Source organism: Carassius carassius, chromosome 27 (assembly GCF_963082965.1).
Source record: "Carassius carassius chromosome 27, fCarCar2.1, whole genome shotgun sequence".
In the NCBI taxonomy this organism is placed as follows: domain Eukaryota; kingdom Metazoa; phylum Chordata; class Actinopteri; order Cypriniformes; family Cyprinidae; genus Carassius; species Carassius carassius.
In genome coordinates this window covers 7383530-7410713 of record NC_081781.1, presented here as the reverse complement: position 1 = coordinate 7410713, position 27184 = coordinate 7383530, and the positions used below count along the sequence as shown (strand labels likewise).

Sequence of the window (27184 nt, the reverse complement as noted above, 5' to 3'; positions counted from 1 at the left end):
TTCATATTAAAGCGAGAGCAGGAGCTAAAAGCAATCTAAAATTATTGGGTGAGGAATATCTTCTGCACAGTCTCTAATTTCAGACACCTAGAGGAGATACAAATTACAGCCAACAGGATTGAGAAAACATATAATGTAGTAGTCTATATTTAATTAAATTTAATATATAAAAAAAATGATCAGATATGATCACAGCTGATGAATTTAGCACACACACACACACACACACACACACACACACACACATATATATATATATAATTTATTTAAACTATTTATAAAATGATTACATTTGTCAACCTGGTTCATGTCTTGAAGCCTCTGCTAATGAGCTGATGAGTGAGTTCAGGTGTGCTCTATAGGGGACACGTCCAAAATATGCAGCACTGATAGATGATTCATTCTGCTAATGTACCTTCTGCTGGAGATGGGAGATATCTGCAAGATGCTTCTGTGTCTGAACAGGAGGTTGTTACATAGCACCGCGTCTCATATGAGGGCAACAGGAATAAAATATTTAATGAAATATTCTTATGGAATTGTAAGCTAATGCTATCCCATCCATATGTTTTAGAAAAAAAATTGTATTTTTAAAACCTTAAAAATGAATTTCTGTCACTTTAAATAAAATCATTAAAATATAAACGTTTTTCGTTTTTAAAGGAAACATTTTTCATTTTCATTCAGTTTAACTTGATATCCTAAAATAAATAAATTTGCAACAAAAATGACTTAAAAATATATAGACACATTCAAAAACGAATTAATACTAAAGCTAAAACTAAAATGTACAAAATAATTCAAAACTAATTCAAAATATCAATAAAAACCATAACACTATCTCAATAACACTAAAATAACACTACTATGAGTTTAACTTTCATGCGATCTGAGGCCATTTTTAACAAAAAGAATGAAAAGGTGCAATAATTGTTTTACTTGTTACAAAATTAAATGGTCTTGATTTGACATACGCTATCACTTTAAATGCACATTTTAAAAGCTCACAAAATCCCCCTTGCTGGACAGACAATGAATGCTCACGCCCATTTCCGTTATTTTGACCAATCACAAGCGGAAATATTGCCCTTATATGGAATTAAACCCGCCTCACTTTGTTGCTTCGTCCAATGAAAAGCCGAGAGAATGGTTGGCTGTAGTTTATGGTGATACAATAACAGTACGAGTGACCATTTGAGACCGTCAGTGAGTGAAAGCGGTTACACGCCTACTCGGAAAAGCAGATCATTCATTTATACTCTACAATCAGGTGTTAAATTATTCTACCGTGGATGATTTAGCCCGCGATCCCTCTGCAGTATTTGGACGCCTACTTAAGTGTTTTAAGCGAAAAGATTAATAGTTTCTGTGGCACAATTACCAGCACACTCAGCCATAGTATACAATAGAAATGGTATCGTTGAGCATTTTTCTGCCTCTGGATCTTTTTCAAACCACCTTTTTTTCTTACACTTGAGCAGGAGCGAGTGGTTTTGGCACATTAGTATGCATGCTCGAGGAGCAACATGTCTTTGTGCATGAATGCTGGGCAGTCATAACTGATCTGGGGAAAAACAAGGGGAAACTCCCCCTCGGAAGACTTCTGAACAATGACCGGACCAAGCGCCACCAGCAGCGGCTCAACGGTCAAGACCAGCAGACACGGTCGGTCCAAGAGCACCAGTACCTACTGTCACACTACCGGTCCGGCGACTGAATCCACCCCATCCACTGCCGCGAACAACACCGGCAGGTCTTCCGGTGAAGAAGATGAGAAAGACGGCGGGGTACCGTTTTTCGTGAACAGGACGGGCTTTCCCATAGACACTGTCACCTGGGAGAGAATGTGGTCACACGTCACCAAAGTTCATCCTGATGGACAGGAGATGGTGGATAGAATACGAAATGCAACACACCTCCCTAAAGTAAGTGGAAAGTAATGGAATATTTATGTACACTCAATTAAATATCTCAAAAGTCCACTGACTGGCCTGTCTAGACAACATTTTTGGCGTCATATAGATGTGATGATGTCTTGAAATATTTGAGACCCCAAAATGTTATCTTGTTAGGAAGCTCATATGTATGATGCACATATATCATATACGTATGCTCCTATGTGATACGATACACAAAATGTTGATAGACAGTTTAGTTATATAATCCCGCAAATACTGGTACCTTAAAAATGCATAAATGGCTAGGCAGGCAACGTATTTATATCTTAAATCTTTCTTCTTTGGCAAGTTACTAGGCTCTAAGTGACAGCCACTGAATGTGTGTTTGTACAGATGAACTAATTCTTTAACAATGTTTTAAAATATTTGTACTTCAAATAAATGATGTTCTTTTGATTTTTCTATTCATTAAATAATCCTGATCTTTTTCACAGTTTCTACAAACTCTTAAGCAGCACAACTATTTTCAACATTGATAATAATAATAATAAATATAACTGCAAGCAGCAATTGCGGTGGGGCCAAGCACTACAGAAGCAAGCTTCAGACCAACAGCAGGAATGAGTAATTAAAACCATTTTAAGATTATTTAAGGCAAAACGGCTGAAAAATTATAAATACAACAGCTAGCAATATGATTTATTGGCTTATCACTTTTGGCCAATAGGTGGCCCTGCTGCCAAATTAATGTGGCATGGTCAGTGTGAGGTGACAATGGCACATACAAAGTTTGGTGTCATTATGTCAAAGCTTCGCAAAGATATAGCCTCAGACTCATTTTGGCACCATGTCAAAATTTTGTAATGGTGCTGTACGAAAATGGTTTTGTTTACCGAAAAGAAATCCATAATTTTATGTCAGCAAAGTCTAAAGATCATCTGACTCGATTTTGGTGAAAATCAGACCAACATTTGATGAGTTAGAAAAAGTAGGTTTTTAACATATATCAAAATGGAGAACAGGGAGTTCAGATTTCCTAAGCGAAAATTGTGTGTATGTTGTCGGCTCGACCCAAGGAATATTTTGAGAAAATTTTCATTACAATAGCCTAATGCAATCAAAGTTATTAGCATTTTTGGAAATTTCATAATTAAAGGTTAATTAATTGTTTATTACTCTTGGCCAGTAGGTGGGGCTGTTACCAAATTGATGTACTGTGGACCGTGTGTGGTGATAATGGCACATACATAGTTTGATGTTAATATGTCAAACCTTTGCAGAGATGGAGCCCTCAGATGCAGTTTGGCATCTTTCCAGCAAATTCGTTCATGCGCTACACAAAAAACGTTTCATGTATCGACACAAAATCCATAACTTTTTGCCAGCTTGGTCTGAAGATGAGACAAATTTGGTGAAAATCGGATGAACGATTTAGGAGTTTGAAAAAGTAGGTTGTCAATATGAATCTAGATGGTGGACAGGAAGTTCAGCCAATATTGGTAAAATTGGTATCGGTGTTCTCGTCATGATCCAAGGAATCTATCAACATCAGCCCGGTTACAATAGGTTAATGTAAGCAAACGTTATTAGCATTTTTAAAAATTTCATTATACGTTTTTACCACAAGGTGGCACTGCCCCAAAACCTTTTGAATACCATGAGGGTATGGAGTCGAAGATTTTTGTAATTAGTTTCGTAACGATACTTCGAAAAAGCAGTTTTTACGAACAATTGAAAATAGTGAAAAAAACTAAACCTTACGATTTTTTTATTTTTCACAACTTTCCCGAAAGCGGTTGTATGGGCTGCCATAGACTTGCGGCAGAAGAAAAAAATCACGCTAATGGATACAATAGGTGTCTAAGCACCTTTGGTGCTTGGCCCCTATAAATGTTTCTTAAGCAGCAAATCAGCATATTAGAATGATTTCTGAAGGATCTTGTGACACTGAAGACTGGTGTAATGGCTGCTAAATACTGAGCATATTTTGATCAAACAAATGCAGCCTTGGTGAGCATAAGATATTCCTTTCAAAAACACAAAACTGTTGAACCTCAAAATTGGCCTGTATATGAAACCTTGGACACATTTGCAGGAGTAGCATCTCACAAACTGCCATTTGTGAGACCCAGTTTCCACCAAGAGGAAGTGTAGGCTGTGTGACATGTGAGTGGATTTACTCATCCATGTGTTTTCCAACACCGTGTCACATTGTCCCTTCTCATAATTTGATTACAAACCAGGCAATTGAAAGATCTGATCCAACCAATGACAACTATGCAGAAAAATGCCTTTGCTAATGCACATTAAATGAGGAATGATTGTATGTGACATCTTAACTTTCACTAGGATTAAGGATGCTGCCATGTCCCTTTATCACAATGTTGCTCTAACCTCCAAAAATAAACCAATCAGACCTGATCAGGCTTCATAGAGCATGCAAAAGAAGGGCCTCGGAGGGGATAAAGTGAGTCTTAATCACAGACTAAGTAATCCTTAGTGCACAGATGGACAGCATTCGCAGGGTCAAACTGTGTTTATACTAGCTCTTTTGTTTAAATTAACACTATTGTGCATTCCTGCACTCTCATATGTGCTGATGTTTGCAGAACAAAGGCGTCTGATTGGTCGAAAATGTTGAGTCAGAGCTCTAGATGTTAAAGTGATTTATTAAGGGGCATTCCCCACCAGCAAATGTTAAACAGGTGCGTGGAGTGAATCCATCAGATCAGCCAGATTAGGAGTCACTCGAATGGCTGTGACACAAGCCAGACATTCCTGTTAGAGCCATTAGACAAGAGAGTGTCAGTCCATGGGAAAGAACTCGCTTTGAACCTGTAAATGACCCCACTGATAGAGAATAAGAGTCTCCAGTGATAACCTTGGATCCGAGGACACTGCAGTTATTATGTAAACAAACCACATTCCAGTACAGCGCCATCCATTTGGTGCAGTTAAACAATATTCAAAAGCTAGTATTAAATATTATTTATAGCACAGTTGCACTTGCTATTTTAGGTTTGTTTTTTGATACAATCCATTTGCTAGAGTGCTATTAGGGATAATCTGTGTTATTCCTGTTGTTTTGTTTTGAAGAAAATAATGTATCGCATCTTCCACAGAAATATTTAGCTTGTTGCAGCACAACTGTTTTCAACACTGATTATGTTTCTTAAACACCAAATCAGCATAAGAAGATTATTTCTGAAGGACTATGTGATGCTGAAAATCAAACTTTGAATATATTAAATTCTAAAAGATATTAAAAACAATTGTTGTAAATTGTAATATTTTATTTACTGTTTTTGCTGCATTTTTGAGCCATCAGTTGCATTCTTGGTGAGCATGTGAAGCTTCTTTAAAAAAAATTAAAGGGATAAATGGCAATTCTGACATTATTTCTCACCCTCATGTCACTCCAAACTCTTAAGACCTTTTTTCATCTTCAAAACACTAATTATTTTTGTTGAAATCTGAGAGCTTTCTGACCCTGCATAGACAGCAATGCTACTACCATGTTAAAGGCCCAAAAAGGTAGTAAGTACACATAATTAATAGATAGTCCATGTCACATCAGTGGTTCATCTGTTATTTTATGAAGCTACGAGGATATTCTTGTGTACAAAGAAAACTAAAATAAAGAATTATTCAACAATTTCTTCTCTTCTGTGTCAGTCTTCGCATGTGATGCAGTACTTTCATGAACGCGCATCGAATACTGACACAGAAGAGAAGAAATTGTTGAAAGAAAGTTGTAAATTGTGGTGTATGCATGCAGAAATGTTGTAGGGCTTGTTCGAATATTATTTTTTGAGCTTCGAAGCTTCGGTAGTAATCAACACCAAATATTCAAAGCTTTGGAGGGAGGGGACTGAACATATTTTTCTCTCAACAAAACCATGTCTACACCGGACGCTGCGCCGCGCCAAAATCATAGACTGTATAAAAACAAGGACGTAGTGTCCGTGACATCACCCATAGGTTTCTGAAGAGTGTTTTGAAGCCTAAAATAGGTGGAGACAGCCATCGCCATCTGACAGCACATCACCACGCGTCACTCCCGGATAATCGAAAATGAGCAAAGAGGTGGGAGCTAGTCGATGAAACCACGCCCACATAGCTCGATGGCTGTGACAACAGGGGCAATCCACCTGTCACTCAAGTGGCCATCCCTTAATTATGCAGAACTTTAAGGCTTAATATAATTTAAACGGATGAGTTATAAAAAAAATTGACCCCCCCTCACAGTTGTCATGAAGGGCAAAATTAACTATATAGACCAAAATAATTTTTGAACCAGGCTGTAAACATTTTTTCTGCAATACAGTTGCACATTTTAACATGGGGAGTCTATGGGATTGAATTAATACACTTTTAATAAACTACAGAACATTTTTGTGTTCTGAGAATGCTCATTATTAGGCTGGGCTACTGTATGTTTTTTTATGACTGCTGTATTCGCAAGTGTTTTTTAAGCAAATGAAATGCATGTTTTTATCATGTGTAAAATTACTGATTAACACGCTGGATAAAAGCAGCTTGTTTGTTACACCAACAAAGTGCAACGTTGCGACTTACAGAACTCATATTTTAACTTGATGTGCTGTTGTGGTAGGCCAGTTTCAAATCGCATATTTGGCACACTGCCTTTGTCTTGTCCTGACTCAATTTAAAGTGCTCCCACACAGCTGAAGTCATTGGCAATTTCGTCTTCTCTTCCAGATGAACTGAATCGTGATGTTCACTCATGGGCGATTCATATTCAAGAGCGAATGAGAATCGTTTTGCGGGGATGCCAGGTGTTTGAAAAAAAGAAAAAGGAACCCACTGATTGAATATTCAAATAAACGAATATTCTGGTCCAGCCCTAAAATGTTTCCCAATGTTTTGGTAAAGATCTTTTGGCTTTGGTATTTGGATATAATCCATTTGCTAGAGTATTTGCATTTGCTCCATTTTTGAGTGTTATTAGGGATAATCTGCGTAATTCCTGTTTTGTCTAGCATTTGGGCTTTTATCAAATTGTTTGTTGGGTCAATCCATCACATCTCAACCAGACGTCGACAGCTAAAAATTTGGATTTTGATCATTGTATTTATGGTATAAATACATAAATGAAATACATGAATGAAAGCCAAATATTTCGTGTTATTATACTTACTAATCCACTATTTTTAAGGCCCTGTATAATTTGGTCAAAAAACTTATGTGGGTCACTTTGCATAAAGCTTTTAAAGAGGAATGTCTGAAGAATATATAAAGTTGAAACTAGAAAAACATCATGTTTACCTCTATCAACATACCAAAAATAAAATTTTTCCAAAGTTTGCGTGACTGTAACTCCAGTTGGTTTTCTGCAATGATTTTAATCCAGAAACGGCTAAAAAGTCTTCATCTGTTCTGTCAGATGGACAAATGTTCTGGGCGGCTTGTATCGTCACCTACAGTAGCGACTCTCATGTTTCGCTGCAGTCCCCCGGGTGGGCAGAGGTCAGCTAATGGCCCTGTGAGTGTGGATTGTGGCCTATTTATTGCTGACCTTCTTTCAGGGGTTTGAGAGACCCAGTTGAGCCAGTGGAATAGAGCGCAGATGTAAATGAAACCTCTCTCAAAGGAATCAGACTGTCAGAATCAATATTCAGAGTGTCATTTTGTATTCAGATACATTTTTGGAAATCAATACTGAATTGAAAGCCTTAATATAAATTAAAATGATAACTGTGCTGTTATAATTTCAAGCAGTGGTTCTCGACTGCTGGGTTTATGTAATGGACAGGGGATATGATAATAAAAACGTTAGTTTGAGAGCAGTCTCTTATGTTCACCAAAGCTGCATTTCTTTAATCAAAAATATAGTAAAAAGAGTTTATTACTGGTGTTTTGTTTACTTTTATATGATAAAAATGCTGGTGCTATGTTGGGTTGCCAGCTGCGAAACACTGGGTCCCATTCCATCAACACTTTCTTGTGAAATTTGTCACACCGCAGGTTTCTAAACGCCTCTATTTATGTGCTGAGGAAGAAGGCATGTGTTTGCACCTCTGTCTTTCAAAAGTTATTCTACTCGGAACAACAGCAGTGTTATTCTTGGTGCAGAATTTAGACATATTGTACAATGTATTTCTGTGCTTCTTTATAATGCATTCAAAGGCTCCAGAAGTCAGCGCAGACAGACGATACTGACAAAACTTCTTTAAAAAGTCCCTCATTCTCTTGCACTGGGCAGAGAGAGATAAAGAGAAACAGGACATGATTTCATTTCTCATTTACTCCTGTGACCCAGCAGCTCTTGCATGCCCCCAACACTCATGGTGCTCCTATTAAATATAAAACCTAATGCATATTTCTGCCTGCATTTATATGACAAGCTTTGGTTAATGTGTTGTAATAAAGAGATTGTTTCAGATAGAGGACAGCCTGTTTTCTAGCTTTCATTAATTGCTTCTTTTCTTCTAATGAATGGATGCTTGTGTGCGAGAGGACGACCTTTGTTCGTTGCTAATTCTTTTCGCTGTCCTTTTGCAGTTAGAAGTGTCATTGTAAGGGTTTCATATAATCAATGAGGCACTGTTTCTATAGATGATAAAGACTTTTCATGCCAATGAGACATCAGAATCTGATTAATGAATCTCATCTTGTGACAAGGTTGCCAACTTCAGGATAAAAATAAGTGACAGCCTCCCTTTCTTTTATACTACATTTCATTTAAGATTTAAAAAGATAGTTCAGCCTAAAATGAAAATAATGTCATGATGTACTCACCCACGTCGCTCTGGAATTGTTTGACTGTATTTTTACCTGCAGAAAAATATTTCGAATAATGTTTCAACTGTTTTTGTTCATATACAGTGAAAGTCAGTTGTGTCCAGAACAACACTAGACCCCGCTGACTTTCATTATATGGACAAAATCACTGAGACATGAACAAATTAAATGCTACAATGATCACAGTGTATGCACTTAGTATCTGTAACATCTTGTTATGCAATACTGAAGTACCACACATTATTACAAACATCAATTTAGTTTAGTTTAGCCAAGGCAGGTTCTAACATTGGAGAATTATGAGTGCACATAAATAATTCTATGACTCATGTTCAACTTGATGTTTTTAATATGGCAACAAACCTATGCTATGCTAAACTATTATGCGATACTAGAATAAAGATATAGGGCCTATGCACAAACAAATATTGGGCAAACCTGAATTTAGTCTTTAGTGTCACATGATCTTTCAGAAATCATTATAATATTCTGATTTGGTAAACAAGAAACATTTCTTATATTTATCAATGTCAAAAGCAGTTGTGTTGCCTAATATTTTTGTAGAAGCCATGATACGTTTTAGCAGGATTTTTTGAATAGAATGTTCAAAAGAGCAGCATTTGTTTGAGATAGAAATTTTGTTATCAGTTTAATGCTTCTTGCTGAATGAAAGTTGAAGGATATTGTTTGCTAAATCTCTCTGTTTTCACAGCACCCCGTACCATCGGTTCCAAACTTTAAGCCATCGATGTCTGTGCCTGATTGGCTCCATGCCGTCCAGAACTACATGAGAAACTTGCAGTATCCTCCACAAACCGTTCACTCTGGAAAAATTTGATGGATATGGATGTATTCTAAACCTCTGTTTCTTCTGGGTGCATTATGGAATTATGGGCACTCATTTCTTTGGAGTGTGAGATATGCTTTTTTGCTCAGTGTAATTTCAGTTGGCTTGACTTACTCAAAGTGCCTTTTTGGTTGGAGTGTTAGTTATCTATCCAAGGTGTTGTTAAGTTTGTTTCTTCATTTGAACAGATTTTGACAAATTTAGATTAAGACTAAAGTGCTCTAAAGTGAATGGGTGCCGTCAGCATAAGAGTTATTCTCTTATTCTGTTAGTTAAGGAACAGTTATTCAACTATTCCTTTAAGTTGGATATAACATTTTCTTTACGGTTACATATTTTCAACTTCTGTGGATATTTATATTCATCATTGTCTTCGATTAATATCTCAGCAGTTTTCTCACACAAACAGCAATGTCTGTGAAGAGTAATGAGTACATAGGTTTCAGCAGGATATTGTTCGCAGGCGCAGCTGTGCATTTTGGCACGCATGAGTCACAATGAAGAAACAGGAAAACAAGGCTTCCTAAATGAGCCATACAAACTTCACGTAACTCCTTAACTGCTGACAGATACAACCATACGGGAACGCAGTTCTTTGAGATTAAGAAAACCAGACCTCTGAGTGGGTAAGTGATGCCATCGCTGAGGCATTTTCATCATCCTGTCTGTCTGCCCCATCTTTCCTGTTTTTAGTCTTTTCTTTTTCCTGCTCCTCCTCATTTTAGACTTATTTTGGGCTCTTGGTGGTAAATCTCTTTAAAAAAGATGTTTTTCAGATGTGATATTTATTTAGAAAAGTGGCCTTTTACAAAATACAGAGCTTATAACCAAACATGAAAGGTTCATTTTAGATTGAAAAGAAGTCATTGACCCTGTATTGCATGAATCTAATCTCTTTCCAGGTTGATGGAGACCGCCAGAGAGATGATACGAGAATCACTTCCCATCAAATGCCTTGAAGCAGTTATCCTTGGAATGTATCCTTTAGCTTTATTGACAACTGTGCAACTTTAGCAAAACTAAAACTATTAAAATTAGTTTTTAATAATTGAAAAATTAAATGAAATATATATATATTGTATGAGAAACTTTTATGATCAGTTTAAGTGCCAAAATAAAAAACGAAATACTAAAAATAAAATAAAATGATAGAAACATTAAAAAACAAATACAAATGTAAATAAGTACTATAATTATGTATAGAAATGATACTGAAAATAAAATATTAATATTATATGAAAAACATAAAAACAAAATTATTTGGAATAAGTTTACCAAGTACCAACATAACAAAAACTAATACTGAAATGAAAATAAATTAATAACAAATATCAATATTATGAGTAGTTGCTAAAATTTTTTTTTATAAATGCTCAAATTGTGTAGATAAATAATATTAAAATAACTGATAGATCAAGTGTATTCTCTTAATTCATCAAGGAATTAAGAATTATTAAGGTTTTAAGAAAATATTTGAAAAAAATAAATAAATAGAAATGAAACCTGCATAATCATGTTTGCAGAAATCTAGTAAAAATATATTTTTTTTAGTCTTGAGCATCCTTCCGTCCCTAAAGTATAAATCAGTTCTCATAAAAGTAATTATCACCATCAAGCACATACAGCACAGTTCATTTGTCTTGGGAAAGCCCCATACTTTTCTTTTTATTGTTGATTTCTCAATTGCTGAAATTGAGATGGAGGGTCTTAGCATAGATCTGTCAAAAGCAATGTCTTCGCTCATGATCCCCCGCCCCCTTCAACTCAGCCTGAACTGAAGCTTTTACGTTCAGCTGTTGCTAGGAAACTAGAGTCGTAGTAGATTCTCCTGAAGGGAGGCGCAGCTTCCTGTCCATGCAGTCAATGCATCTGAGCCATTCTATGCCACTGGGAGGGTGAGTTCTTTCAGGAACTATTAGTGTCAGTTAGCTCATCAGATCCAGGCCAAGGTTTACCACAAGGTGAATGTCATCTCCGTCCGTGCAAATGTCAAGTGCAGAAGAGAAATGTTGTGGAGTTCTGCTTTGCTGATTGTGGTGTGTTTCCCGAGAGCCGCAGTGTGGACTTCACTTTGAGTTAAGCACCTCATGGGTCATTAGTTGCAGATCTGCGTGCAGATTTGTTGTGGAGAGCTGGAGGAGGAAGGGTTCCAGTTTACGTCACTTTCTTTGTGGTCAAAACCTGTCTTTTAATCTACAGCGCTCTCAAGGGACTTTCCTACAGTCCCAGAGGACGCAAACATCATAACACTGAGTATTAGAGTATCAGAGAACACCGAGGCTATTGTTGTTGAAAAGTTAATGTTGCTGTAAGTCATTTTTTTTGTTGGAAATGTTCCTACTGGGTAAATATATATGTGGAAAAACTATAATTTTCTACCCTTATTCTGACCCTCTGTCTGAGGTGATCCATTTTTAGTTGTATGCAAATGCATCTGCCATTGTAATGTCACAAATCGCACAATATCCAAATAAGCCATTTATAGATCTTGATTAAATAAATGTAATGACCCCTTCAATAACTATTAGAAATTTTAAAGAATAGCAGAATCCACACCACAAGTATTACGAGAACGGCGCTGAAGAACGTTGTTGTTGAAATCACTTTCCAAACTTATTTTTTGGAACCTATAGCAGGAGCAATCCCCCAGGTTTGGGAATGCATGTATTTTAGATCAGAATTCTCGGAACTGCTGCTGAAAGGATCACATGGCCCTGCTGATGGGTAATGTGATCCTCTGATGTCTTCTCATTACAACACTGGTGGGGGGTTTTATGGGTGTGTGTATGTGTACACACAGAGAGACAGAAACTCAAAAGAAGCTGCAGATGAACAAAACCTACTGAATATGCCTGTATTTACTTTGAGTAACAACAAAGTTTTGTGTTCAAAATACTACAAAAGAGAAATGTTTAACGGTTTCTCCTTTTGAAAAAAATCTAAATGTAACTGTTTTGCTTTCTCACTGTCTTATGTATGATTCATGAAAATGTTTGCTTTACTTAAATTGCAAAGATTTTAGCCAAACATTTCTACAGATGATACTTATACAAATGTATTTTTTTCAAGAAATGTTACATACTAAAGAATTTTTTGTAATGTAAACGTATTTACTGTAACTGATGATGAAAAAAAATCGTACTGACCCCAAACTTTTGAATGGTAGTGTTAATTCTATATAGAAGAATATTGAAGATGTTCTCGGAAAACAAGTAAATTTATCACGTTTTTAGATGTTTTAATAGAAAACGGGGGGGGGGGGGTCTTAATTAAAGTTGTAATTTTACTGTGCATAATTGTGAAAGTCATACTGCCTAACTGTGGACCACTGGAGTTTTTGATTAATGGATAATTGTGTTATGGAATACCAGCATATTGTACTAGTGATTGTTTTTGAAAGGCAGATGGCAAAGCAGTGAAGCTATTCCAGGGTGTTGCGTTGCGTTGTTGGACACACATGGCTCAACAGATCTGTGGTATGTGCTCTTGGCTGACTTGGCAGCTTGTGTGGTACCCATCAGCAAAACTTCACAGGCGCACTATTTACTGTCAAGTGTGACGATAATGATTCATTTAAAGGCTGGTTTCAAAGAATAAAGCATCATTTCCTCATTTTAGCAACCTCAGAAAGGAGAACTGCAATCATGCTAATCTCTCTCTCTCCTTTTTTGTATTTTAGTTCTTTAATTACATCATGAATACCCTAAAAGAAATGTAATTATGGTATTAAGGTCAAATAGTAGCCTAGATTTTTTTTGTCCGTAGTTGGAGATGGGTCCTGGTGTGAACCCTTCTGATACACTCACAGTCTGGTGACTCCTCATGGCCATCATGTGCGGCCATGCCGCAGTGAGCACTGATCGCTTACATAAGACTACAGAAGAGATCAGGAAGAGACAAGAAAAAGCCCAAGGGGAAGGACAGTCTAGCCGAGTGTCTGCTGACCAACTTCAATCACATTGCTGCAACATCATGGAAAGAGAAGGTTTTTTATATAAGCATCTGAGTTTGTTTGGGTCATGTCAGTATTTTTAAACTACATTTTCTACACTTTTTTTTGAGATCGAGTGACTTTTAAGTCTGTTAGTTGGTTGTCCTTTATTAGGATAATATATATTAGGATTCATTGCCTTAGTGTTAGTGTTAAAGGTGGTTTCTAGGGTGTTAATATGCAGCTTTCGTGTGTTATGTGGTTGATAGGGAGTTGTGTGTGGTTGCTAGGTGATTGCTAGGGTGTTCTTGTTGGTGCTGTTCCATGCAAAATTTGTTACCACATTACTAGAGAGTTATAGGTGGTTGTTAGGGTGCTGCCATGCAGCTTCTAAGACATTCAAAGTGGGTTTATGTGGTTGCTAACGAGTTCTGTGTGGTTGCTAGGTCATTGCTAGAGTGTTATTGTTGGTGTTTTTCTGTGTAAAAATTGCTGCCACAAGTCTGGAGTGTTATAGGTGGTTACTAGGGTGTTGCCATGCAGCTTCTAAGGCATTCAAAGTGGGTTTAGTGTATTATATGGTTGCTAGCAAGTTCTGTGTGGTTGCTAGGTCATTGCTAGGGTGTTCTTATTGGTGTTTTTCCATACAAAAGTTGTTGCCACATTGCTAGAGTGTTATGGATGGTTGCTAGGGTGTTACTATGCAACTTCTTGGCCATTCAGAGTGTTTTACTGTGTTATGTGGTTGCTAGGTCAATGCAAGGATGTTCTTATTGGTGCTTTTCCATGCAAACATTGTTGCCACATTACTACAGAGTTATATGGGGTTACTGGGGTGTTGCCATGTAGCTTCTGCTACATTAGGCAGCTGTGGCCTAATGGTTAGAGAGCCAGACTAGTTACCAAAAGGTCGCAGATTTGAGTCTTGGTGCTGGCAGGAGTTGTAGGTGGGGGGAAGTGAATGAACAGCGCTCTCTTCCACCCTCAATACCCATGGCTGAAATGCCCTTGAGCAAGGCATTGAACCCACAGTTGCTCCCCGGGCACTGGATCTATAGCTGCCCACTGCTCTGGGTGTGTGTTCATGGTGTGATCACTTCTCACTGCTGTGTGTGTGCACTTGGATGGGTTAAATGCAGAGCATAGGTTACCATACTTGGCAAATGTCACAACTTTTTTCTGCCTTCTTCTTCTAAGGCAAACAGAGTGACATTGTTACCACAAGTCCTTTAGGGTGTGAGATTGCTAGGTCATTGCTATGGTGTTCTTGTTGGTGCTTTTCGATGCAAGCTTCTGAGTCCCTTTATTATTCTGATCTAAAGTTCTTTATTGGAAATCCTTGGGATTGTTTTTTTTTTTCACCTGATTGCTTAGAAAACCACATAATGTGAGTTGTCATTTATTTCATTCATGAAGTACAAATTGGTGAATGATAAATTGCCAAAATTGAGTTAAGAAGATACACTTACTGTAGATTCAGTTATTTTAAAGAGAGTTCAATTAATCAATTTAGTTTTAATTCAGCGTGTCGGTTCTGAGAAAATACTCACAAATGTTAACTGTCATATATCTTAAAAGAGTATGAATTGAAAAAACTGGTTGTTAAGGACAGCTTCTTATTGACCTAAAGCAAGTCATTAGCCGATTGATTTTCAGGAAGTGAGTGAAACTAAACTTACTGAAAGCTCAAAGACGGATCGGATTTGGAAAAATCAATAGTACACACCAAGTTAAAAACATTGGGGAGGATTTGGTATCCTCCTGAACACTGATAAAAATCAATTTGCCATTTATTTATCACTTCATTTTTGAGCAGCTGCTTTTTTTTTCTTGAAAATGATTCTGATTTCACCCAACCTGTCATGATTAAACCCATCACAAATGAACATTAGTGAAATCCATGACTCTGTGTTGCCAGCTACCTAACCAACGGTCTTACCTCTGTGGAACGGTTCCCCATCAGCTTTAAGACCCAGTTCTCCGGCCACCACTTCCATCATGTGGTGCTGGGCGTTTACTGTAACGGCCGATATGGCACTCTGGGTATGAGTCGACGTACTGACCTTATGGACAGATCTCTGAGCTTCCGTACGCTCAGCGAGTTGGTGTTCGACTTTGAGGACTCGTACCGCCGCTACCAGCACACCATGAAGAAGATCAAAATCGGCCTGTATGTACCCCACAATCCGCACGTTTTCCAGCCTATTGAGTGGAATTATCTTGTGATCAACGCTTGCAAGCAGAGCTGTGAGGACATGCGCAAAGAGCTGGAGAAGCATGGCCGTGACATGAGGATGAAGGTGAGTCCATAGCCTTTTAAGATACAGTGTTATTTTAAGTTTTATTGATATATCATTTTTTTTATAAGTTTTATTATATTTATCATATACAATTTTGAATAATATATTCCTGTCGCATGTTTTGAAATGTACATATAGCCTAAACATAAAAGACAAGTTGCAAAAATATTTTTTATTTGAAAATGAGTGCCAAATTCCTCAGCATCCATAAAGAGACACCTTACATTCAAACATCTGGAATTACACTCTTTCTATATGAATACAAATAAAATATTTTCTAAAATTATTAATAGTATATTATAGTTATGGCATCTTGATTTACAAAGCAAAAAAATTATAATTTAAAATTGTTAGAAATTAAATACACATGGATGAATTGTTCAAAAGAAGAGTCCCAAATTCCTCAACATCCATAAAACGATGACTATATTAATTTTAAACATCCAGAGCACAATTCCCACTGTCTGCTCATGTGGTTCATGGAAACTATGTCAAAGCTTACTGCAGTCATTCATACAAGTCAAGGCCGCATCTGAGAAACTGGGAGCACATGACCTACTTTTTACTGTCTAGATGATAAACACATCCCATGTTACAGTCATTCAAATGATCTCAAGCTAGCATGCTGGTCTAGCTCTTCATAAAAAGCCAAGGCCAAATAAAAATATCTCCTGTAACTGGTTCAATAAAAGAACCAGGGAAAAACATAAATGTTTAAAAAAAGTGTAATCAATGCATCCCACAGGAAGTCTGACCTTATTTAGTTCCCACTGACTTAGCTTAGATTTTGAGAGAGACATTAGATCTTGACATAAATATAATATATTTATGAAAAGAATCTATAATATAGTAATGACATCTTTTGACATTTTATATAATCAAACATTAATTTATTATTATATTTCAATATATTTCATTTAATATGGATAAAAGGTGTCTGCCAAATGCATAAATGTTAAATGTAATGGTAAATAACCGGTAACATACCAGTAAAGACTATGTGTGAAAGGATCTAAACTCTTCCTCTGTATATGCTGTGAATTTGAATTAACGTTCATCTTAAAAAACAGTGTGTATTATCTCACTAGATTATAAACCTTTGGCAACACAGAAGAATACATCATCCTATGTCTAAATATGCCATATATTGTACATCGCAATTTCAAAATAAGGGTTTCTGCATGTGGCCAAATATTATGGATTTAAACTGTTTAATCATGCTGTAAAGTGTCACCAGGCCGTTGGCGCCCTCTACAGGTATTTGTTTTAATACATAATATACTTAAGTTGGTTATGTTCATATTATGTGGTTTTGGTTTCTTATATTTTATTTAATACAATTATTATTGCTTCATCCTTAGTTTATATATAAATAGTCATACTAGCCTGGTTTTCACTTTGGTCGGTTTGTGTTACTAGAAATATCAGATTACTCAGTTGTCAAAATAATGTGTAGATTACTTGATTACCAAAACAATCATTAGTTACAGCCCTAGATTAGTTAAAATATTTTTAAATACAACTGCATTGTTTTACTTTTTGTAATTAAAAGACAACTATTTTGTCATTTGAAAATTTCTTAAAAATAGTATTAAAATACTGTCTTGTAGTGAACCAGTATCTGTATTTTGTCTCATCCCGTGAGCTAAGTGTATTGTCACACCCCTAGTGTTGATTAGCAGTGATATAGCTCATAATTTTCCAGGTGTATGATACAGCTTTCATTCTTCAGGTCAACCATATATTAATGAAAAAGAAAATCAGTTTTAATAAACAAAGCAATAACTTTGTCATAGTATCCTTTCAAAAGTTCAGGCTCAGGAGTTTTTTTTTTTTTTTTGCTTTAAGCCCTGGAATGATTGCATTGTAGGCTGGTTTAAGGTGTGCCCCTAAATTTTCTGCTTGTGCTCCTACAATTTTTTAGTCAGTGGCTACAGTGCTACTAATAAAAATAGTTGTCTGGAGCCCTGAAATTTATTATTTTAATCTGTTCGGTTATCTGTTTAGTCCTCAAGTCTACTGTTCCCATCAAAACTCAATGTGCATTTTCTGGAACAAAGCCTTTTTGACTAACCAATTATTAAACTAGTCATCTTTGAGTCAAAGACATTACAATTATTGAGAAATGAGTTTGCTGAAACAAAATCTAAATTCATTATTGGAGTCCATCTTGAATGAGTTTCTTTATGTACTGAACACCCAGCATCTGGCATCATCAGCATGGAGCTGATAGAGTCATTCATAATGAATCTCAGTCTAAAAATCAACTTTTAACTACTGAGAACATTGCAATGTCAAGTTGCCTCTCATCACTTGTGCAGCTCATTTGGGGAAAATACGATACATAGAGTGACTGAGAGTTTGGGAAATCTGTTGTCTCCTAGCATAATGAAGTTAATGAACGTCATCAAGTTAATGAATGTAATGTGGAGCTTTTCATAACACTAGCTTTATTTGTGCTGCACTCGCTAATGAGAAAACACAGTTAGAGCGATTCAGCGTTTGCTCCCTGTGGTGTGAAAAAGTTCATATCCTTTTTAATAAACTGATTGTAGATCTGTCGTTTTTTTAGCACCGGATCCTTGTCGGGTTGATGACAGGCAGTATTCCTCATCTGTGACTTTCTGAGCTTGCCTTTTTCCACCTGGAAGATTTCAAGCCCTTTTTTCATTCTAATTGCCTTAAAATCTTAATTTCTTTTTCGAACTGAAGATAACAATTATCTTCTAGTACCTGCTAGCTATATATAAATTTACATATTGTCTCAGTTGCTTCGGTGTGTGTGTGCATATATGCATAATATCTAATGGGCAAATACAATAAAATATATTAAATGTATAAATCTTTTAAAACAACTGGGTTTTATTGCAGATCCTCAAGTCATCCAGTGCTCAGTCTCCAATCAAAGAACGAACCCGAGGGAAGTCTTTATCACCACGCCGCCGATCAGGCAGCAGTCCCCAAAGACGCCAACATGCCCACAGAAGAGACAAATCGTAAGTAATGGACACTTTGATGTTGAGGAATCACAGATCTGAGAAATAAGCTGTGAAAAATATCCACTTTTTACAAAAAGTTTCTGTCAAGAAAATAGTGAACGTGAAAGTGACGTGACATTCAGCCAAGTATGGTGACCCATACTCAGAATTCGTGCTCTGCATTTAACCCATCCGAAGTGCACACACACAGAGCAGTGAACACACACACACACTGTGAACACACACCCGGAGCAGTGGGCAGCCATTTATGCTGCGGCACCCAGGGAGCAGTTGGGGGTTCGATGCCTTGCTCAAGGGCACCTAAGTCGTGGTATTGAGGGTGGAGAGGGCACTGTACATGCATTCCCCCCATCTACAATTCCTGCCGACCCGAGACTCGAACTCACAACCCTTCGATTGCGAGTCCGACTCTCTAACCATTAGGCCACGACTTCCCTTAATAAGCATAAATGCAGCTCCACTGTCAAGTCCTGATGTCGAGCAGTCACTGAGGTTACTAAACACTGAAGAAGACAAACACTGGCTATGGTTACATGGACACTTTTTGGTTCGATCAGACTGAATTCATTACGATTGATGAATCTGATTGTAATGTTTACATGAACGCTTAATAAAGTGATCAGATTGATGTGCGCGTTTATATGTCATAAGCTTCAAATTGGAATAGATTTTTTTTGACATGAAAGTGAAAAGTGAAAGTGACATCGATAATATTGAGTTTCTCACTGTTTGCACATAATAACCATTCTCCTACATGGTTTCTTTATTTGTTTTTAACAGCGGAATTAATAATTTCCAGTTTATGGATAACTATACATATAAATCACTGTACTGTGCTGCCCATATTTATCACACACACACACAAAAAAAAAAGCCCCACCCCGTGCCCAAAACGGGTTGCCTGTGGATGAGTATCCAAAACAAGGTTGTCCTGCTCCACTTCACAGTTGCCGAGTGAAAGGAGAGTTTTATAATGATGGTACACACATTTATACAACACTTTATTCAAAAGGAAGAGCCGCTCCTTCCGTGCATTATATGCCAATACGTTATTTCTGTGTCCTTGCACATGCTCAGTCCGTTCAGTTTTGTGGTTCAATCCAATCGAGTGTTTACATGCACTCTCATTTGTATTGGATGAGGAATAAACCACCCCCTTCATTTGATTAAGGTGTTTATATGAACTTTTTTCAATCCGATTGAGCTGTCAATCCGATTACAAACGGATTATTTGGGTGCATGTAAATGTAGTGCATTCTCATTGTGACAGTGTGAAGCAGGTGCTGGTAATCAGTTGATTAATCTCCTCTAGCAGCACACGTTTGGCCACTTCTCGTGTTACAGAAGCACTTGTTTCTCTCGTCCAGGGGGTTGACTAATAGATCCAAGGTTTCTATAGCAGCACAGTGCAAATAGTAGCGGAGAAGCACTTTTCCTGTACTGCTGAGTAGAGCAGAAAGCCCCTTTTAGCACTGCTGATCAATTTACAAGTGAGACTTCGGGCTGCTTTTGTTTGTGGTGTTGAGGAAATAAGATTCCTTTCTTTTAGGTGCCAACCCTGGGAAATATAGGCAGTGCATAGTATCTACTAGGAACAGAGTCATAAAAAGTGACATAGGGATAGATAGCAAAGCTTCCTCTTCGAAAGGAGTCATAATTTTAGCAAGACATACACACAAAGGGATTCCTAAGCTCTAGGGAAAAAGACCAGAGCAGAGCAGGGAGTTAGGGCTAGTTAGTTAAGCAAAGTGGCGTTTTTAAACATTTGCAACTGATGTGACACTCCTCTCCTGTCCTGTCATCGGGCAGTACACTGGGTTGGCATTCGCTCTAATAGGATGTGAGTCCAATGCAACAGCTGTGGTGGATGCAGTCTTCACTGACATGTCACGCTGAAATTAACCACTGAACATACAGTGATAATCAGAACATGCTTTTATGTTTTAGCATTTCAGAGCTCAGCATCTGATGATGTAACTAAATCCTCTGATGCACCGGATCATGTTAAAGCTGGTGTGCTTTAGCCTGCATGTGTGTTTATCAATTTTAGCTGGCGAAATTCATATGAATGTGAATTTCACATAGGAGCAAAGACTTTCCCCATACAGATTTTGCGACTGCTTCAAGTTAGTTGTGAATTGACTGAAAGCTGCTTGGTTTGAAAGTGACTTCTGTTTGAGGGGTGCTTTAACTACACTATACTGACAATTGACTGGACTTTTTGGCTGAAAAATTTAATGAAATGCCGTTTTTAATAAAGGCATTCTGTAGCAAATCAATGTGTTTTTGTGTGAAAAATATCCATATTTCAAATGTTATAAATATTTTTCTCTCACTTCCGCTAACTGTCAATTTGCAAGCCATTCCGGTCAGATGACTTAAGACATAGACGCCGCGCGCACGCCTCTGAAATATGTTAGTCTCGCTAGTTTGTTTACAGGAGCAAAGGAAGCAAACTTTCCTTACTTTAGCATAGGAAAACCAGTCTCCTCTTGGCTTGTCAAAATCCTCAGACATTTTTTCTTAACAAATCCTTGTTTTGGGCTAATTTGTGACGAGCTTTTTGTTTTGCTGTCTCTCCTCCATGCTTTCGTGTTTGTCACTAATCACCGGCGCATGTCCTATATCATCCGCCCGGCACAGCTTCTGCCTACAGAGGTCTCCTTCGCCTTTTTCTTATTTTCTTAAAATAACTTTAAAATTGTTTAGGATGAACTAATTCACCTAAATGAATCAGACCTTACATATAAGTAAACTGGTTCATCCTAAATGATTCAGTGGTCTTGTGTAGTGTTTGAAAGTCCAGTTAATTCAAGTGAATTGCTTCATTCAGAAGGTTCATGTTAATGAACAGATTAAAGATTCAACAACCAAAAAACAAACAAAAAAAATATGGTTTCACTGATTCAGATCGGATTAAGCAAGATAATGAAAAATACAGAAAGTCCCATCTAGGCATGGGCCGATTACCGGTTTTAAGGTATACTGCGATTTGACCACTAATATTTTCCATTATACCGTTCCTGTGGTATGCGCTGTTTTCCATGTCTCCTCAATGACGGAAAGAGTTGGAATCCCTCAGGCTGAGTGCAGTGTAGAGAGTAACACTGACCCCTCCTCCTCCTGTTGGTGAAAGCAAGCAGTCAGTCACGTGTGTGTCAGATTGTACGGCCGAACTTAAGGCCGTACAATTCACATTTAGCGTTCCTTTCCGTCTGTGTGCAAGCCCTCTTGATGACGAAAATAACGTAATGCAGATGGTGTGCGGACGGCCAAAAAATACTTTGGCCTTTACGCAATTTTTTTGCCTTATTGCATCTTTCTGTTCTGGACTTGCACAATGTCATTTAAGTAATAATTTGAAGTCTATTAAATGCCCGTTAACACAGGCCAGAGACGCTGTAGATGGACGCACAGAGAAAAGTACTGTAGCAGGCAGATCACTCGCTGTTCATGATGCACAAACTATTGGAAGAAAATCCTCAATATTGATTTGGGGGTTTATATGAATGTGTTTCTGAGGTGAGCTGACTGTCTTCTGAAAAGTTTACGTGGTATAATTTCACAAAGCTTTTCTGAACATTCTGTTTTTGCTTCAAATTGGGTTAACTAAATGATATGAAATTATATAAATTATATGTATACGAATTATAACTAAAATTAAATAACTAATTACATATTTAAGTTAAATAAAGAGATCATTTTTTTTTTCTTTTTAGGAGAAATAAACTAATTCTACTGTTTTTAATGTTCTGTATGTTGCTCAAAAACAAAATATATTGTGTCTAGCGGGCGATATTTTTTTTTTTACCCAGTCATTTAAAAATAACACATTTCAGAGCTGTAACAACAATACCGTGATATTTTTGTTTAAGGTTATCATACCATCAAAATCTCATACCGGCCCATGCTAGTCCCATCACAACCGTCAAAGACGCTCATCTAGAGTATGTTTGTGTTAAGCAATTTAAAAATACCACAGCAACGTCCCCTATGTGTGTTTAAGCTTGAGCCATTGAGTTTAATTACATGTTGTATTGTAGTGCTGCGGTTGACAAGTCTAAAATGATTTTTGTCTCACAATGCAGTAATTATTTAGTCAAGCTAATGCACCTCTAAGATGATAGAATGAACTGCACAAGGCATGTAATGATACCAAAGTATAGACTTCAGTTCTGCTCCTGCTTCCCGATCAGAGCTATTTTTGCCGTGTTCCTTAGCACCTTCCTGTCACATGGTCTGAGATGTTAATTACTGAGCCCCACACATTGTGTGCCAGGCAGCTGCTGAAACACACCACCCATTTAACGTCAGCTTCACCCTCAAATACACCGAAGAACTGCACAGCACAGCACAGTTTGTTAATTCACTTACAGTGGAAGGAATTATGAAGTGATTAAATAAAGTCATGCTGAATCTGCTCTCCAGCCCTCACAGTTCTGCAGTGTATGATTATGAGGTGTCACTGTCATCATAAAATCCCCTGCAGACATGTAGGATGTGACAGTCCATGAAGCTCCCTAAAGGAAACATCTTATACAAATACTACACCTCTTATACAAATACTTTTCTTAAAGGGACAGTTCCAATATTTTGTTATTTACTCACCCTCATGTTATTTCAAACTGAGGCTTTGTTAAAGAGTCTTCATGTAATTCTTTTAAATGTAACTTCCCGTTTTGGAGGTAATTGGGGGTAATATTACTTTGTTTAACCATTTATTCACTGAAATGTCTGTCAAGAATCTTCTGTCCCTGTCTTGAGAGAAATTGGGAGTGAGGCTTAGGTTTATCAGTTTCCCTTTTGGTGTGTAGGTGTTTTGGTTTTGCCTTCACAGTTGACAAAAATATCACTTTTTGTCTATTTTGTTTTTAAAAATAAGCAAGCAAGCCATTGGTGACAAAAAGTAGCGCAACAGTTTTAGAAAGTTATAGGAAATAAGTTATATCAAAGCCATAATAATATGGATTTTTTAAAAAATCAGTGAAATAGCCATTTCTTTTAAAATGTACTACAGTAATCTATATTTTATTTAGGCTACATCTTTGATTTTTTTTTTTTACTGTGTAAGGTGGGGGACAGTCAATTAAGAAGCGGGCAATATAACTAAATGATTGCAGTTGTTCATATGTCACCAGAGAAAATGTCTGTCATTTTCATTGGAATATTTAGTTATGACATTTTAATTTAAACTACAAGGTCAAAAATGGTTTAAAAAAATAAGTGAAACTTAACAAATAGATTAATTGAAAATGGATATTGAAATTGAAGATCTGTGCAACTAGCATTTACAAAAGTTAATTTTCACTCCACATTAAGACTAGAGTGCTGTTCTGTAGTCCCATTCCCTGCTCCTTCTTTTACCATTATTTCTCAGTCTATCAATAAAGCTATGAAACGCCCAGAAGATAAAATGAAAACATGCATCTGATTCGCTCCAGACTTTGCACATCAAAAATTTTGAGTGAATGGGAAATTCCACAGGGAAAATTATATTAAGCTCTAGTACAACAAATCAGCTCCTGCCCTTTTCCTGAGTCTCCTCCCTGTCAAAGTGCATTATCTCCACTCAGGGCTATTTCTAACACACAGGATGTTTGCTCGTCTACAGGCTCACCCCCACCTCTTCTGTCTCCTCCTTTCAGTCGTCCTCAGATATCCACATAAAATGCAGACAAATGCTTTCAGTCCCCACTTTGTACATCGTGTACACCCAGAGTTTGGAGTTTGCATGTGTCATAGGGTTGAGTTGGGTTAAAAGTGTGTTGTTTGTTTTTACTAATCTTAAGGCTGCTATTGTGGCTTCATGCAGTGACAAATCTATTTACATTTGTTTTGTAACACTAATGTTTGCCTGAGAAACTTTCATTCTTAGTCAGTTATTAAGGAAGGAACTGTAAAAGGCAGAGCTGGAGTGGAGAGGACCTGCCTTGGCACTGCTGTGCGATTGATCGCCTGGCGTAGAAGCACCTGCTTCAAATAGCCAACATCAGTCAAAAGAACATGGAGGCCTATTGATTTTTTCACAAGAGTTGTAGCACAAAAGTGAATGGTGGAAGGCTAAATGTGATGGGCCTTTGAAGGCAACAACAGTTACGGCTGTGCTGGACGTGTTCTCAGCAGGACTGAAAGTGGTGGTTGAACATGAATGTGATTTATCTAAGGAAATAAAAAAAGGTGTGAGATAGAATGTTATATTATATCAGTCTACTTATTTGTGTCAACTAGAAATTAGCTGGTTATACTGTGTCTAATATGTAATTTATTAAATATTTAAAGTAAATTAGGTTTTTCTTTCTTTATTTTTGGTCATGGTCTATATCTTATAGTAAAAGCATGAATTGTAATGTAAAATTGTGCCATTTATATTTTTATTCTTTTGTATTTTTACACTACTTGTTTAAAAAGTTTGAGGTCAATTAGACTTTTTGGGTGTGTGTGAAATTAAAACTTTTATATATCAAGGATACATAAATCGATCAAATTGGCAACTAAATTATGTTATTTTGAACTTTCTGTTCATCAAAGAATTCTCAAGTTTTTCACATTAATAAGAAATATTTCTTTAGCACCAAATCATTGTTTTAGAATGATTTCTGAATGGTTCTGAAGTAATCCTTGCTTAAAATACAGCTTTGACATTACAGAACATAATGAATTTGAAATATATTCAAATAGAAAATAGTTATTTTAAATCGTAATAATATTTCACAAGATTACGGTTTTACTGCTTTTTTTAATCAAATAAAACTAGCCTTGGTGAACACTGGTGACTACAGACCACACATTTTTGATGTGCACACTGTTTATTTTATTGTTTCATTTTTTGTTTAAGCCATATAATTTAATCAAAATAATGTGCATAATTTTATTTATTTTGAATATTTTAGCCTTTTTATACTCTTCTACTGAGGTGGTTCATTCTGCACTAAATCATTTAACCCATGAACCAAAAGGTTTAGTATATTTTTCATTATGCAAGAACAATCTCTAAAATGAAACCAACAGAAACATGCTTTGTTGCAGGCCTGCAGCACTGGACAGAAAGCCGGCGGAGCTCAGCACCCTCAGTGATGGCTACCAGATTCGCATCTGAGACACTAAACATCTACAGCTTTATCCTCCACATGTCCTCCCTCAATCAGATCCACAGATGATGTTTTTAAACACTATTTAATGCACATTGTGAACTGTACAGCATATTAAACATATGTATTGTTGTACTTTAGTGTTAGAGGGAAATCGGGTGCCCGTTTGGTCTTAACAGAATATGATAATCCTTTACACGCCATTTTTTAAAAAATTTTTATATATATATATTGGAAAGTGTGAAGGATATCAATTTTGCTTTAAAAGGTTTTTTTTTTTTACCCTAGTAATTGTCAAGCATTTTAGAAGACAAAACTTTTTGTCTGAATTGACTGAAATATTCAAGCAAATAAGGAAAATACTCTGTTTTTGGACCGAATCTCCACTAGCAGTGAGAGCTGGAGTGTGAAAGGATTGTGCTTGGCAGAGAGATGTAAACCTCAGTGCCTCGTGCTGTGCTGCTGGTAGTTTTAGACACTGACCTGCCCGGAGGAGAGAGGACATGAGCAGTTTTCACCAGAGGCGTAAGGACACAAGAGACCTAAGCTTCAGAGACCTACTCATTCTGCCCCAAAGAACTGTATTCAATCCACTTCATTTTTTGTTACCTTCATACATGATATGGATGGAATGGACATGATTTATTGACTAAGGTTTGACGTTACCTTACATTGAAGGCTTTGTACTGTTTTTATTTTCTTCAGCTGTAGAGAAAGAGTCAATTTTTTTTAAGTATTTAAACATTTCTTTTTCTTGTTTTTACAGGTTTAACCAGAATAGTATTGTTTTTTTTTATCTTTTAAACAGAATCGCTCAGAGGTGTGAAAGTTGATGTGCTATTGATTGACCCATCCGTTGCGAACAATCCTTAATTTCCCACACACTTATTCTGAAAATATAACTGATTTCTTTTTCATTTTTATAGCGACAGCTTGTCTAATGAGCTTGGCCAATGAACATAAATTAAGCATAAGTGGATTTTAAGGCAGAAAAAGTTCACTATGAAGGGCCAAAAACCTAACTTTAATTGAAGGCCATGGTTCAGAACTAAATGCTGCATTATATATGCACCTGTGCTATATTAAAATTAAAATTTTTAAAAATCAAATTTACTTACATTCTCTACAATGCTTAAATAGAAAGAAAGAAAAAAAGATCAAAATGACTATATGCTATTATTTCTTGTTTTCCCCCAGTTTCCTCCCTCTTGTGACATGACATGGCTGGCCAAGTCAAAGGTCATCACAGGCAAACTTTGACCCAAGGGTCCTGGTTTGGGCATCTCTGTCCTACAGGGACATGGTGATGGAAAAAAAAATGCAATGCTTTTGCGTTCTTAGTCTTTTGTGTTCAAA

At 36.8% G+C, this 27184-nt stretch overlaps 1 protein-coding gene across 2 annotated transcripts; it reads left to right on the top strand.

Moving 5' to 3' along the window:
* The first annotated feature begins 1144 nt into the window (after positions 1-1144).
* vash2 (vasohibin 2) lies at positions 1145-26680 on the top strand. 2 transcript variants are annotated; one of them, XM_059512415.1, is made up of 8 exons: positions 1145-1270; positions 1479-1925; positions 9376-9464; positions 10080-10136; positions 10413-10487; positions 15360-15741; positions 18613-18737; positions 25767-26680. In XM_059512415.1, the coding sequence occupies exons 2-8, from the start codon at positions 1611-1613 to the stop codon at positions 25834-25836; spliced, it is 1113 nt and encodes a 370-aa protein (XP_059368398.1). In that variant the 5' UTR covers positions 1145-1270; positions 1479-1610; the 3' UTR covers positions 25837-26680. The 2 variants fall into 2 exon arrangements, with proteins under 2 accessions (XP_059368398.1, XP_059368396.1); XM_059512413.1 differs by having other exon boundaries at positions 1164-1925.
* The last annotated feature ends 504 nt before the right edge of the window (positions 26681-27184 follow it).

Excerpts from the sequence above, each read along its gene's own strand:
- vash2 (XM_059512415.1), top strand. The coding sequence starts at position 1,611 with ATGACCGGACCAAGCGCCACCAGCAGCGGCTCAACGGTCAAGACCAGC. Across the intron at positions 10,137-10,412 it reads AAAACCAGACCTCTGAGTGG|GTTGATGGAGACCGCCAGAG; the intron begins GTAAGTGATGCC and ends ATCTCTTTCCAG. Across the intron at positions 18,738-25,766 it reads GCCCACAGAAGAGACAAATC|GCCTGCAGCACTGGACAGAA; the intron begins GTAAGTAATGGA and ends GCTTTGTTGCAG.